The sequence below is a fragment of the Scatophagus argus genome, chromosome 4 (genome assembly GCF_020382885.2).
Source record: "Scatophagus argus isolate fScaArg1 chromosome 4, fScaArg1.pri, whole genome shotgun sequence".
NCBI classification, from domain to species: domain Eukaryota; kingdom Metazoa; phylum Chordata; class Actinopteri; family Scatophagidae; genus Scatophagus; species Scatophagus argus.
In genome coordinates this window covers 21462466-21475551 of record NC_058496.1, presented here as the reverse complement: position 1 = coordinate 21475551, position 13086 = coordinate 21462466, and the positions used below count along the sequence as shown (strand labels likewise).

At 40.7% G+C, this 13086-nt stretch overlaps 1 protein-coding gene across 5 annotated transcripts; it reads left to right on the top strand.

Moving 5' to 3' along the window:
* Positions 1-141: 141 nt before the first annotated feature.
* Positions 142-11902, top strand: ankle2 (ankyrin repeat and LEM domain containing 2). 5 transcript variants are annotated; one of them, XM_046385742.1, is made up of 14 exons: positions 151-498; positions 841-953; positions 2607-3119; positions 3907-4101; positions 4567-4751; positions 5292-5480; positions 5592-5714; positions 6138-6201; positions 6708-6883; positions 7006-7109; positions 7607-7797; positions 8091-8952; positions 9522-9653; positions 11339-11902. In XM_046385742.1, exons 3-14 carry the CDS (start codon positions 2618-2620, stop codon positions 11523-11525), a joined length of 2910 nt encoding a protein of 969 aa, XP_046241698.1. In that variant the 5' UTR covers positions 151-498; positions 841-953; positions 2607-2617; the 3' UTR covers positions 11526-11902. The 5 variants fall into 5 exon arrangements, with proteins under 5 accessions (XP_046241702.1, XP_046241698.1, XP_046241700.1 ...); XM_046385746.1 differs by lacking the exon at positions 841-953 and having other exon boundaries at positions 142-187; XM_046385744.1 differs by lacking the exon at positions 841-953.
* The last annotated feature ends 1184 nt before the right edge of the window (positions 11903-13086 follow it).

Genomic DNA, 13086 nt, shown 5'->3' with positions numbered 1-13086 from the left:
ATATTGTCTGCACCACGAAGATTTCACGAATATGTTTCACCTTCTGCTTTATTTGGCCACGTTTAAGTCGTTTTTTTTGTTCAGGCACTGTGTTAGACCAAACCGGGTCCTCGTTCTCTGCATTTTGAAACCGTCGCGGTGAGAAGACACCTAGCAACAGCAACAGTAGCCGGCGAGAGAGGAGGAGGTGGACATGGAATTATTTAAATTATTACAGTGTCTACTGACAGTACGCTGTGGTTAAATAGGGTACATTTTTTATTGTTACATGTAGGTTTAGGAAAAAATATTCCTACATATTGACGCATGATATTGCTAATCGGTGGTGTGATTGATTAGCTTCTCTCTTTGCTAAGTGGCTAATGACTGATAGCAAGCTCGTCTAACTCAGTTTCTAGCTACTGGCCGTGTAGTCGAGGTTAGTATAATATCCCCCCGTCCACATTGAACGAACACTGGTCCATATACAGTAGGCACCACATGTGTCGTGCGGATCTGGTAAGAATACCTTGAGAATCGTTATGTTTTGCTGTTGGCTTGCCTGACCAAGTTGGCCTGTATGCATAGGAGTGTGCTAACACGAATGTTCTTTAGCATGGTGTTCATTCCAGCATTATATTTTAAGCAGTTCGCCATTTTTATTTAATTTAAACAGGTCAGCGTGTTGTTAGCCAGAAAAAATAGACATGAGGTTGTTAGGTTATCGTTTTCTTAATTAGTCACATCTCCAATATGAAAACATGATGCTACACTCAGAACTTAGGGAGCGTACGATCAAGTAAGAGAAGTACAATTTTAAGACACCTTCTGTTTTTGTTTTTGTTTTTTTTATTATCATAGACCACTTTCTGAAAATAAAATCGTCATGACAAGGCACACAACACTTCGATGTAGCTGAACGTTAATTGAACACGAACTCCATCTGATCTGATCGGATGAGCTGCTTTTTTGTGGTATGTATTTTTAATAGCGAATGTTAGTAAGTAATTTGATATTGTAATTTCATAATAATACAACAAGGTCCATAATTTGTTTAGCCACAAGCATCAGCAAGTCATCTTAAGTGTTTCATGAGAATTTTGTAATTTCCGAAAATAAATGGCCATGATCCAAAAAATGCATAATAATGCAGAGGGGGTTCAGCAGGGACGTCTTTCACTATAATCTCACCTGTCGACGTGGTAAGGTGTCTTGCAAATCATAAAATTGCTGCTCAGTGTTTTGGAGAAAAGTAGGAATTTACATTGTTAGCCGCCTGTCACCCTTTGGAGGTGTGCAATGGAGTTTTCCCACAGGCCGGAAACGCAGCACGCGCCCTCCCTTGAAACAGCGCATGCGCAGAATGTGTTGTAAACAATAAGACTATTCCAGACTGTCTCCAGCTTTGTGTCTATCCAACAGTTTATCTGTGCAAAACTAACAACGATTTTGTATATCTCTGCGTGTATTAAATAAAAATGTTCCTTGGTAAGTATAGGTGCACATTTGTTACTAGATGTCATCACGTACACTTTGATTTTTATCGGCATCATCACCACGAAGACGTATCAAATTTGTTACGTTACAGCCTGAAAACCCACCTCGAATGACATACTTGGGCGTGACAGCATGCGAATGAACCGACGAATATGATTATAATTTATCCAGTTTTCTGTGAGTTCGTAATCGTTAATATTCCAGCCCCTATTGCGTCCTTTACTGTGTCAGTTTAGATTTTCATCTGAGCACTTTCCCTCATGCTAGCTTTGTCAGGCACACTCCCCGGCTGCTAAAGCTGACTTGCTGTTTAGCTAGCTAGCTAGCTGATGCTAGTCCCACATTAGTGTATTTGGTTCGTAAAAGATATAATGTGATGCGTTTAAATATTACAGGGACTAGTATTTGTAAGACGCTTTGTAACTGTTGAGTACCCACGACCCATCTGATAGATTTGTGCAGCCTGCCTGGAAATACTTGACACTGAAGGACAAGGGTTTACTTGTTGGGAAGTCAGTTTGTGTTATTACGATGATTGTCAGCTTTTTGTCGTATGAAAAGGATGCATGATATGTGATATATGTACGTACATACAATTTCAGGCTTGTTGGATTGCTAATTTTTGAGAATAGAGTGTAAGGTTAAAACCTACTAAACTCACTTTCTCATTTATTTCAGAGCTTAACCAGTGTCTTGGTACATGTGTTAACATTTAATTTGTGTTGGCCAATCTAGTGTACAATACCAAACTAATTAAATGTATGTATTTAGACCGTTTAAAATAGTAAAAAAAGAATGTTTTTCTGAATTTATGGCTGTTATGTGTAAATACTTGTAGTGGAGCTGTATGTATGGGGAATTAAAAAAAAAACCCCATCAAAACAAGGATGTTGACACGATAGATGGTATCAAATATCTACCTGGAACTGTCATGTTTAATTGTTTAATCCGTCTTAATACCTATGTCTGTGTTGAAGTATTAATTGAGACAACAAAAATGTGTTTTGTGATCCTTGATATTTAGTAACATAGAAACCCTAAAGATAGACTAATGTTGAGTATCACATTTCCCTACATGGTGGTTGACTGATGGTCATAATTACTGAAGTGTTTTGTGTGGTGCGTTGTAGGGAGCTGAAGCATGGAGGCGGTTCTGAGCAGGCTGAGGGGGCTCAGCGCTGATGAACTGCGCGAGGAGTTTGCTCGAGCAGATGTCAAGTGCGGCCCTATCACAGCTACCACCCGAGCCACCTTTGAGAGGAAGTTAGCCCGAGTCCTAGCCGGGACAGAGAGCAGCGCCCCTGAGCCGGACAACAGCTCCTCAGCAGGCGTCTCTGGTAGTGCAACCTCTGTTGCAGATCATGTCAAACCTGTGTCATGTGCCACCTTAGGAGTTGCACCCATCTCTGCTGCATCAAGCAGCAACCCCACTGAGACTGCCAGTGAAGATTTGGATTTTGGCTATGGTATGGGTCTCAACCCACCAGAGGAAGAGGAGATCTCAGTAAAGACAACCTCAAACAGCTCTGCTGAAGGCAGTAACTCTCTGTACAGAACAGATACCCCATCAAAGCCAGCACAAGTGTCTCCAACCTTTTATTATGGAGTATGTCCCCTGTGGGATGATGTTTTGGCTAGAAATGGTAAGAGAGACTCACTTTGTTACCTTGTGGTTTGGAATTTGGAAATTGCAAGAAAGTTTCTGAATGAGTGTGCATGACCTCATATGGAGTTGGAAATCCGGCATAATTTCACACTGAATTTATTCAGTGAGAGAAGAAATGACAATATATTGATCATCACTCTAAACATAAAAAGCTAGTAAAGCAATTGAATATGAAAAAGCAGTTTTAAATTGGAAAATGTCCACAGAGTACCACTGTTCAGTTCACCACTTTTTATTGATAACTCAGTGAGGTGGGTGAATAAAATTTTCTTGGGATCCGGTCCAAACATGTATACAATCAGTAAACAGTAACAACAACAAGAGTAATTAATTAAAAGTAACACTCTTCATTATTTCTTATTGTCTCAGTCTAAGAAATGAAACAGCACCTGTGAGTGTTATTTCTTTGATGACTTTAATTTTTGACTCTGTACGGGTCTGAGGTTAAAGTCCACCTTAAAACGATTATCATGTTGCTTGTTTGTTTATTCATGATTCACGTGTCACCCACTTTCTGTATTTGTTACTCCTTAACAAATACAGAAACCAGACGCTAATGTAGTCTGACATCCACATTTGTTAAAGTAGATGCAAACATTTGTTCTTTCTTGTGGTAAACAGCAGGGCAGGAGAACTGCCTGACCGCTCTAAAATAAAATATTGTTCTGCATTAATCTTAAGATATCTCAGAAGTCAATGCCGGTAATATTAATTTGTCAGGCCTTTATTGCAACTGACATTGTGTGGTTGTATTTTTTTTGTAGAGAAAGCACATGTGTACACAGATAAGAAAGATGCCCTTCAAGCTGTAAAGACGATGAAGGGAGCCCGTTTCAAAGCCTTTCCCAACCGTGAAGATGCTGAGAAGTTTGCTAAGGGGATCTGTGATTATTTCCCCTCCCCAAACAAATCTACACCTTGTGTATCTCCTGTGAAACCAGGCCTGGTCATTAGTAAAGGTAAGTCGATAAAGTGTGTGAGACCTCTCTGTAAAGAGGGCCTTAATCAGTGTCCTCTGTTAGATATTTTTTTTGTGTTAAGTCCTGTATAAGTTTCATCAAGGAGTAGCACTCTCATCTTTTGGGAAGTGTTAGAAGGCATTCACTGAAACATACACATTAGAGGGCTACATGGTTAAAACTAAAGTGAATTGTTTCCTGTCAATATAGTGCTCTCTGTATAACCTGCATAATTTCTTCTGACCTTTTTGGCAGTTTAATTTAAGTGGTAATTGTCATTATTTTGTCAGTATAATGGTGGGATGGATTATTAGGTTTTTCAGCTTGGTAGTATTTCAGATATCAAATGACCCAAACAGAAGAACAAACAGCTTCACAGGGCATACCAGCCTTGAACAATATTTGGAGCTTTTGAAAGCCTGTGCCTTTCCTTCACCTTTGCTCTCTTCTCCCTCTCCACACTAGACAACATGGAGGTTGATACCACCAACCGGGAGCGGGCCAACAGTTTCAAGAGCCCACGCACCCAGGATCTGACTGCCAAACTGAGGAAAGCTGCGGAGAAGGGCGACGAGATGGCCTTCAGTGAACTGGTGTGGAACAACCCACGCTATCTCATTGGCTCAGGTGATAACCCCACTATTGTGCAGGTGAGGACAAGTTGATTTCGTGGTGTATTCATTGTCAGGTTGTCTGTTTCTTGCAACTTTCTGAACCAGTTTCCTAAATATAGGACAAATAAAACTTGTATTCAAATTAAGAGGCAGTATTGTCTGAGCTTGTAGTATTAGTAGTGTTGGGGTTACTTAAACTCTGTGAAAACGTTTTGTTATTAATAGAGATTTATGGTCTTATTTGGAACTTTTTCACTTGTTGATATAAAAATATCTTCTCCAATTAGTGCCAGTCTTTAGTTGAAAAGTCCTTGTTCATGTGTGTGTGTTTAATTAGTCTCAAAGTATTAAATCAGTTTTTAGAATTTGGTATTTTAAACATGCAGTTTTGATGCTACTGTGTTGAAAAGACCAGCTATAGTTTTCCTATGCCTTAAATAAATGTTGGATGATAAATCATTAACTTCAGCATCTGATGTTGAGGTCAGATGCTGTCTTTGGTCAACGTAAAGCACCTTAAGGAGATTAAAGGGGATTATGTCCTGATCCATATTGTTGTTCCACTGTTTTGTTCAGGAGGGCTGCCGGTACAATGTAATGCACGTGGCAGCCAAGGAGAACCAGGCGGGAATTGCCCAGCTGCTACTGGACATCTTGGAAAACCCAGAGTTTATGCGCCTCATGTACCCAGATGACCAGGAAGTTATGCTGCAGAAACGTATCCGCTACATTGTAGATCTTTACCTCAACACTCCAGATAAGGCTGTAAGTTCTTTTACCGTAGCCGTTAAGCAGATTAAATTACATAATTTCAAGACCAACTTAATGGGCTGCGCTCGCATTTTTCACATTATTGTGTTTGTGTTGATGCTGTAGGGCTTTGAAACGCCACTACACTTTGCCTGTAAGTTTGGATGCCCAGATGTGGTCAATGTCCTGTGCTCGCATCCTGACATCGATAAGAACTGTAAGAATAAGGATGGCCAGATGCCTTGTGATGTAAGGATTTTTATTCATTTATTTATTAATCCTTATTTAACTTAGTAACATGAACACTGAGTAAGAAAACCTTCAGTATTGCCGGGGTGGTTGTTGCTGGGTTTACTGTACAGAAAGCACTTCATGAATGTGTGCAGACGAACATGCGGGAGGTGTCTAGCAGCTGCTCAACGTTGTGCAGTTCTGCTAAACACTGACATCCTGCCAGTGGAAGCTGAGGGGAGGTGCAGTTGTGCTTACTCAGATTGTGAAGCCCTGACCCTTTAGCTTGCTTTGTAAATCTTTTGGCAACACTCACTCGCTCTACATGGAAGGCTAAACATAGACAAGCACGAGCAAATTCTTTCCCCCACTAATCCAGCAACAGTTGTATGTGGTGAGCTGTACATATATCCTCAACTATTCTTTTTGTCTTTTCCACAGCTTATTTGTAGCAGAAAAAATAAAACCCAAGAAGTGAAGCTGAAGATAAGTGAATATTTGGAGGGTGAGGTCACACATATTTCTTAAAACACTACAGCTATTTGTTGCCCTTTCACACAATGAAAGGCCTGTTTAAATGGAATCAGCATGTTGCATCATGTAGGTTTAATTTGGCTGTGTACCTTAACGTTTTTCCTATTTATCTGTCCTGTTTGTTTGTTTTGTTGGCTGGTTAATTATTAGACTGAAAACATCATTAGTAGGTTGAGATGCTATGGAGTGGTATAATTGGGTTAGTGTGACTGTGTGTGTGTATAACTAAATAAACTATAAATAAAGTTTTGTTTTTATTGAAAATCATGTTAAAGCTGAATTTGGCAGGCGAACATGGAATTTGCATTTGACATACTTGACAACAATAAATGAGGTTTTGTTTTGAAGTACATTGCCAGATTAAGGTTTGATTGACACCCTCATTGAAAACATGTGATGCCTTTGTTCTGTCAAGTGCTGTGAATAAGAGTCATATACTCATCAAACATATTATCATAACTTTGTCCATTGTCACAGACCGCTGCTATATCCCTTTGCTGAGGGCAACGGACAACACTTCTCAGCCCATCATTGGTGCGCCGTGGTCACCTGAGTCCTCAGAAGGTCTCTCGCTGATCCAGCGCCATGCAAGAAGTCCTATTGATCCAGTGATGACCGTAACAGCCTTTGCTGGCCCGCTGAGCCCTTCTAAAGCAAGTTCTTTACCTGATTACATTTCTGTTGCACATTTTGTTTACCCAAGTCCATCACCATGTCACTGCATTACTTTTTTATAAACATTAAGGGAGCACAACAGCATTGTCTTCTATTGTAGGCAGATGATTTTTGGCGGTCCTGGAAGACGCCGCCCAGAAAGGCAGAGCATTTCCACCACATTCTTAAGTCTGATCCTGATCGTGGGGCAGAGAGAGTGGGCAGGTATGTCCAAAACATCTCTCTGCTGATATCGTCTTGATAACTTAATATAACTACGTATTCTCAAAGATATCGTGAAACGTTCGAAGGACGATATTACCGTACTTGGTTTATATGCTGAAATGACCATACAGTTGAACTGACATCTCTGTAAAACAGTGTACAACAGTGTGTGAAGAAGTGGCTGAAAAGCATCTGAATTTAGTGTGTCTGCAGTAACAAACACTTTTGAATAATGTGTGTAGCATAAGCATAAATGTAAAATCTCTTAAAATGTGGTCCACTGGCACTGTGACAGCAAGTTATCAGCAGGTTATTCTCAGATATAAATCAGTCTATAAAATTGCAGGGAAATTTAATTGTATGTGTACCTTCTAGTTGGTCAGTGAAAGATTTAGTCATTCACCAGCAACTGTAATAACACTATTTGGACCAGTACATATAGAGATGCATCTGAATTCTGATTCTAATAATTAAAATAATTAATCCTTTATCTACAGAGACCTGGCACATGAGATGGGCTGCCTGTGGGCTGAGTACTGGGACTTCCTGGACAGTTTTGTGGATCTGTCTTCGACTGAGGGGCTGCGCAAGCTTGAAGAGTACCTTAGTAAGAGGGATTTCAGCCCACTGGCTCATGAAGAGGCTGGCGAGAATGAGACCAGCAACAGGTTTAAAACCCCTTCTCCAGGTACTTTCACCTGCTCTATATCAGGAAAGCTGCAAGTCCTGGAATAAAGTAGAAAGTTCTTAAATATGAAATGGGCTGTGAACACATCATCCTCTCTGATTTCATTCATTCATTTAATTGCTTGCTATTTGGCATTGTGTTGCAATCAGCTAAAACCTTTGTAATCAGGTACAATCTTTTGTCATATATCAGATAGACAAAGCTACGCAAAGCTACATATCTCCTGCAATGAAGAATTCTGTGATAAAATCACACTGCCAATGACAGTAAATCTATCTCATTTGTCATCACAGGAAAGCCCAAAAAGTTCTGCAACTCCATCTCTGTAGGTGCCTTCCTGGATGAGGGTGATGACATCAGCCTGGAGGAGATGAAGAACCGGCAGAACGCAGCACTCACCAGCATCACCTCCTGTGCTGCGTCTAAGGACGGCCTGAAGGGAGCAGTGGGGGGCCGTGAGTTCCACATCCTGCCCATCGCGCTGCATCACCGTGGGGCCGACCTGATCGAGACGGCAGCAGAGCAGGACCTGCTATGCTGCTGCGATGATGGCCTCCTGTCGCCTGGCGTTGTCTGCAAAAATGGGGTGTGCTCTTCCTCTAGAGATAGAACTCACAATGGAGACAAGGTCACCCCTCGCACTTCTCCGTCCTCCTGCCTGCTGTCGCCCGTCTCCAACCTCATGGTGGAGTTTGAGTCGCTACAAGATCCACCGGATAGCCCCGCCAGCTGCAGGGAGAGGAGGAGCAGTGGTGGGAGCCGGCACAGGGAGGCCCAGGACTCCTATTGCTCCTCCTCGCTCACAGACCTGAGCTCTGGGCTGAGCTACCTGTCTCTTGGTCACAGCAGTCAGGATGGTGAGACAATGGAGGGGCCAGGCTGGAGAACAGAGGGAGGAGGGACAGAGGAGAGACGCAGCAGCAGCAGCTCAGAGGAGTACTTTGAAGCAGAGGAGAGTCTGGAGGTTCTGGGTAGGACTAGGGGGTCATTTTCAGGGGGGCGCAGCTTCTGTGCTAGGTCCAAGTCATGGGATCATGGGGGGAGGGACCTGAGCAGCTCAGGATCCTCTGGGTCCTCCTATAAATCCCTAGATAACTCCAATGAGTTCGCACCCAGGACCCCACCGCATGTTAGAAGAGGACTTTTCATTGATGGGTGAGTCACACTGGTTTCTCTGAGGAGGTTGTAAAAGGGCACTCTTAACTGTTGAAAGAATATACAGCTGTTTAAATAGCAAATGTCCCTTATGATGCTGTATGTGGTGGTGATGTGTCACGATCTTTAGACTTGATATTTTAATTAGAAATGAGAAGTAAGTCTAATCTGATGTTTTTCTAATCCAGACAGGTGTACTGCAACACCAGCTGACAAACTCTCCTGGGTTCTGTCAGAAACCAAAAGAGTTCATGCGTCCCACTCCACAATTTTTATCAATCATTAACAGTAATTCAGGAAGCAATAATAAAAAATGATCCAAGTTAAATTTTAGTGAAATGAAGGTCAAGACAATATTTATTTTCTTCACATAGATTCTACTCATGCGACTTTGTTTCACACCCTATTTTTTCCTGCTCATCCACACACACCCCTCTACAGTGGCTCAGTTTGAGTACCGCTGTATGGAAAATGTGACAGGCAGCCAGTTACAAAAGGGTTTGATGATCTCCCATCTTATTAGTTACAGTGATTATAACACAATAGATTAATCTTGTGTGTTTTTACAGGGATTCGCCAAGCAAGTTGGACAGAGAGGTCTTGTCAGCGTTAGAGGGCATAGACATTGATCCGCAGAAGTATCCCAGCATTCAGAAGTGGAAGAGCACAATGAAGTCATACTCTGCATCAGACATGCAGAGGTTAGTAGACTTGGTGGACATGTTATTTAAGTGCAGGTTATTTTTTGTTATTGGTCTATTGATTTTGCTGTGTGTTCATGATGCTGTCCTGACCTAAAAAAAAGAAAAAGAAAAGGTTTAAGTCTCAGTGGCTGATTACGTCAGATAATCAGATTAAAGGCTAAATACTCTAATGTCTATTTATTGTTTGGGCAAACATTAGTTTCAGGGTTCATTTTGACAGAAATATACAACTTCTTCACATGCTTGATCAGTTTTACTGATCAAGCATGTGAAGCTAAAAGGAATTTCACCCTTGTTTGTTTTTCTCACTGACCGTACACACTAATAAACATCCAGCAGTAGTCCACCACGAACTCAGAGGTTTTGGTGATTTTGAGCTTCAGGGGATTGTTGTTGCACCATTTGATGAGGTTCTCTATTAGTCCTCCGTATTCCTCTGTAACAATAGTTTCTGATTGAAGACAGCAAGTTTCTCGCAGTGAGTTAGACAGATCTCTACTGTGGGACTAATGAAGACCTGTCTTATTTTAGTCGTAGCTTCTGTTTCACAAAGAGCGATGCTTATTACCTTTCATTAAATTGCTTCAAAGTCTTCACTACGTATAAGAATGTGGACAGACATGTATTTAAACTGCAACCTGAGTGGTCCACAGAGGCATACAACAGTGAGGTGGTAATTGTATTTGTAAAAATATGCTTATTTTGAATTTGATGCCAGCAGCATGTTTTAAAGAGGTAATAAGAGACTGGCAAAGTTGTGTACTGCTCAAAAACCACCAGTTTGGAACATTCCATGGGTAAACAGGCTTGTTGCTAACAGGTGTTAGTATCATGACTGGGAATGAAAAGGACATCCTTGAAAGGCTCAGTCGTTCACAAGCGAGAAAGGGCTGAGGTTCACCACTTTGTGAAACATGATTGTATAAAGTATGTTACAACTGGGGTCGGAACACTTTGAAAAACCCAGTGGTGGTAAGCACAGTTTCTTTGCGAATGACTGCGTTCTCTTTTTATTTCTGTTTTACCCATTGTGCCAGCTATTTTGGAATTAAGGTTGTACAGTCATCCAGATACTGGCATGTAACATATAGTATGTGCTTTATGCACACCTTTAATGCCCCTCCAAAAAACTCCAAAAACTCCAAAACTTTCAAACATTATCCACTTCAAAGCGTCAGTATTTACAGTCTGTTCCCACTGAGTTTGTTATATAGTCTTCCTACACCACCCTGAAATGATTTTATTGAAATACTAAGAGACTAATAGGCAGACATTCCTGATTATTAAAAAAAATTAAGAAAATACTGACTTAATAATATGCCACTAGCTGACATGGTTTAATGGTTTAATGGTCAGTACAGCAAATTTTGTTAAGAGAATAAATATCAAAGTACAAGTAATACTTTCAGGAAGTGCTATTAGGCACATGTAGTCAAGATTGACAGTCCTATCTTTTATTAAATAAAAAGCCTTTACATTGTCACAAATGTGGAAGAGGTGCTTTAGATTCAGAAAAAATCAGGTTCTTGCATGTGTAAAAGATAAAATATGACAGAAAAGTGAATGTTTCAGTCGTAGGTTTGCACCAAAACGTGAGGTCTCTTAGCGTGCGACAATTGGTCCCTAACTGGAGTTAATACTGTAAATGTAACCACTGACTGGTATAAATGTGTGTCGTCTAGCTGGCCCAGCCCTGTGGTGGTAAAAGCACGACTCAGGATGCAGCATCAGACTCCCGGCTCCCCAGTCAGCAGCCTGATGTCTCCAATGGGCCGCTTCAGTCCTGCCCGGCACGCCGCCTCACCAGATTTCAGCCCCAGCTACATCCACCGCATCCGCCTCAAGCACTTGAACGAGCCACCAATCTAACTGCTCATCCCCTCTCCCCCACCACTTACAGCCATACCCTCTCCAAACCCAAGTGTCTGGAAGATTTGAATTAATGATGTGTGGTACTACTCCTATTACTACTATGTAATACAGGAATTCTCATCACATTGGTGTGAGGTACACTCAAGACTTTAAAAAGGAAAAAAGGAAACCTTGGTCATTTAAGTACTGTATGGGTGTGGACCATGTTGAATTGACAGTAATGTTATTTGTGGCAAGTGTTGAAGCACCTGTATCATAGCCTGAGTCAACTTTTCTGATTATTGTGGAAACAAGCCGCACTCCTCAAAGTTAGTTAATCACTAAAACCTTAGTGTGGAACCCTCAACAGGATTCTCTCACTGAAGATGTTCTTTTCAAAAAAAAAAAAAAAAAAAAAAAAGGTAAATGTCAATATTTTAAAAGTTATTTTTTGTATGTTGGTCAGTAGCACAAAATTTAAATGTTTTTATTAATGGTGTTAAAATCAACTGCCATTTCCAATGTTTTCCTCAGTTCAGGAATTGCCTTAATTTTCTGAAGTGATGGACCAGTTCTCTGTCAGTTTGGACATACTCTCTCTAGCTCATACATAAAGTATCTGGAAATGGCGACCTCACTTGCTGCGTTGGTCACAGATGATTATCGCAAACATGGGAAAAACTGATAAGACTGAGGTCTTCCATGTTTTTATTTTGTTCTTTAATAAATGCATAAATTTTCCATATTTTCTCGGTGGTTACTGGACATGTCTTGACTTTTCCTTTCTGCCATTACTGGCGGCCTTAGACTGTGCATTTTTGTTTATTTTTTCTCAGAATGAACAGAATTATCATTCATTCATAAGTATCTCCCACAGGATGAGTATGAATGAGAAAACATACCCATCAGTAAAATGTAATCTCGGATTTGTTTGGGCTAAACCTTAAATTTGCCCAGTCTGAGACTACCTTAAAGCTGTATTAAGTGATTTCCAACCGCTAGGGGGCAGAACAACTCCAAAACTAACAGTAACAGAATCCTGATATATTATCCTACTGTGGCTATCTTGTTAACAAAAATCTGCATTACAGGGAACCCAGCTGTTTACCTGAGAGCTGTAAGTGTGGGGTATCGACACCCAGTCGGGTTGCAGTACTTGCTATCCTTATCACAAGTTGTTTGATTCAGTGTTGATTTCAAAAAAGCACTTAATAGAGCTTTAATGCCCAAAGTTAACATGTTCATGTGATGAACATCTTAACTGGTTAAGACTGGCTTTCAGTAAACTTGTATACATATGGCAGGTCCTTGGAGTTCACCAAAACATGGTGGAAAGTGAATATGCAAAAATCTGCTGTATTCAAATTATTTGTAATTTGCCATTGTATGAGGGCTCATCAACCATTTCTAGAATGAAAAAAGCCAATCATTTTGGATATTCTAATTGCCACTCTACTTAGGTTGAAAGAAACAAGTGTTCTGAATGTAATTTTTTTGTGAACTAAACCTTTATCCGAGAGCACAAACTACTTCACTGAGAAGATTGTATCGTCATGGTTGTGCTCTCAGGCAACAGATC

Excerpts from the sequence above, each read along its gene's own strand:
- ankle2 (XM_046385746.1), top strand. The coding sequence starts at position 2,618 with ATGGAGGCGGTTCTGAGCAGGCTGAGGGGGCTCAGCGCTGATGAACTG. Across the intron at positions 5,715-6,137 it reads ATGGCCAGATGCCTTGTGAT|CTTATTTGTAGCAGAAAAAA; the intron begins GTAAGGATTTTT and ends TCTTTTCCACAG. Across the intron at positions 7,110-7,606 it reads GGGGCAGAGAGAGTGGGCAG|AGACCTGGCACATGAGATGG; the intron begins GTATGTCCAAAA and ends CTTTATCTACAG.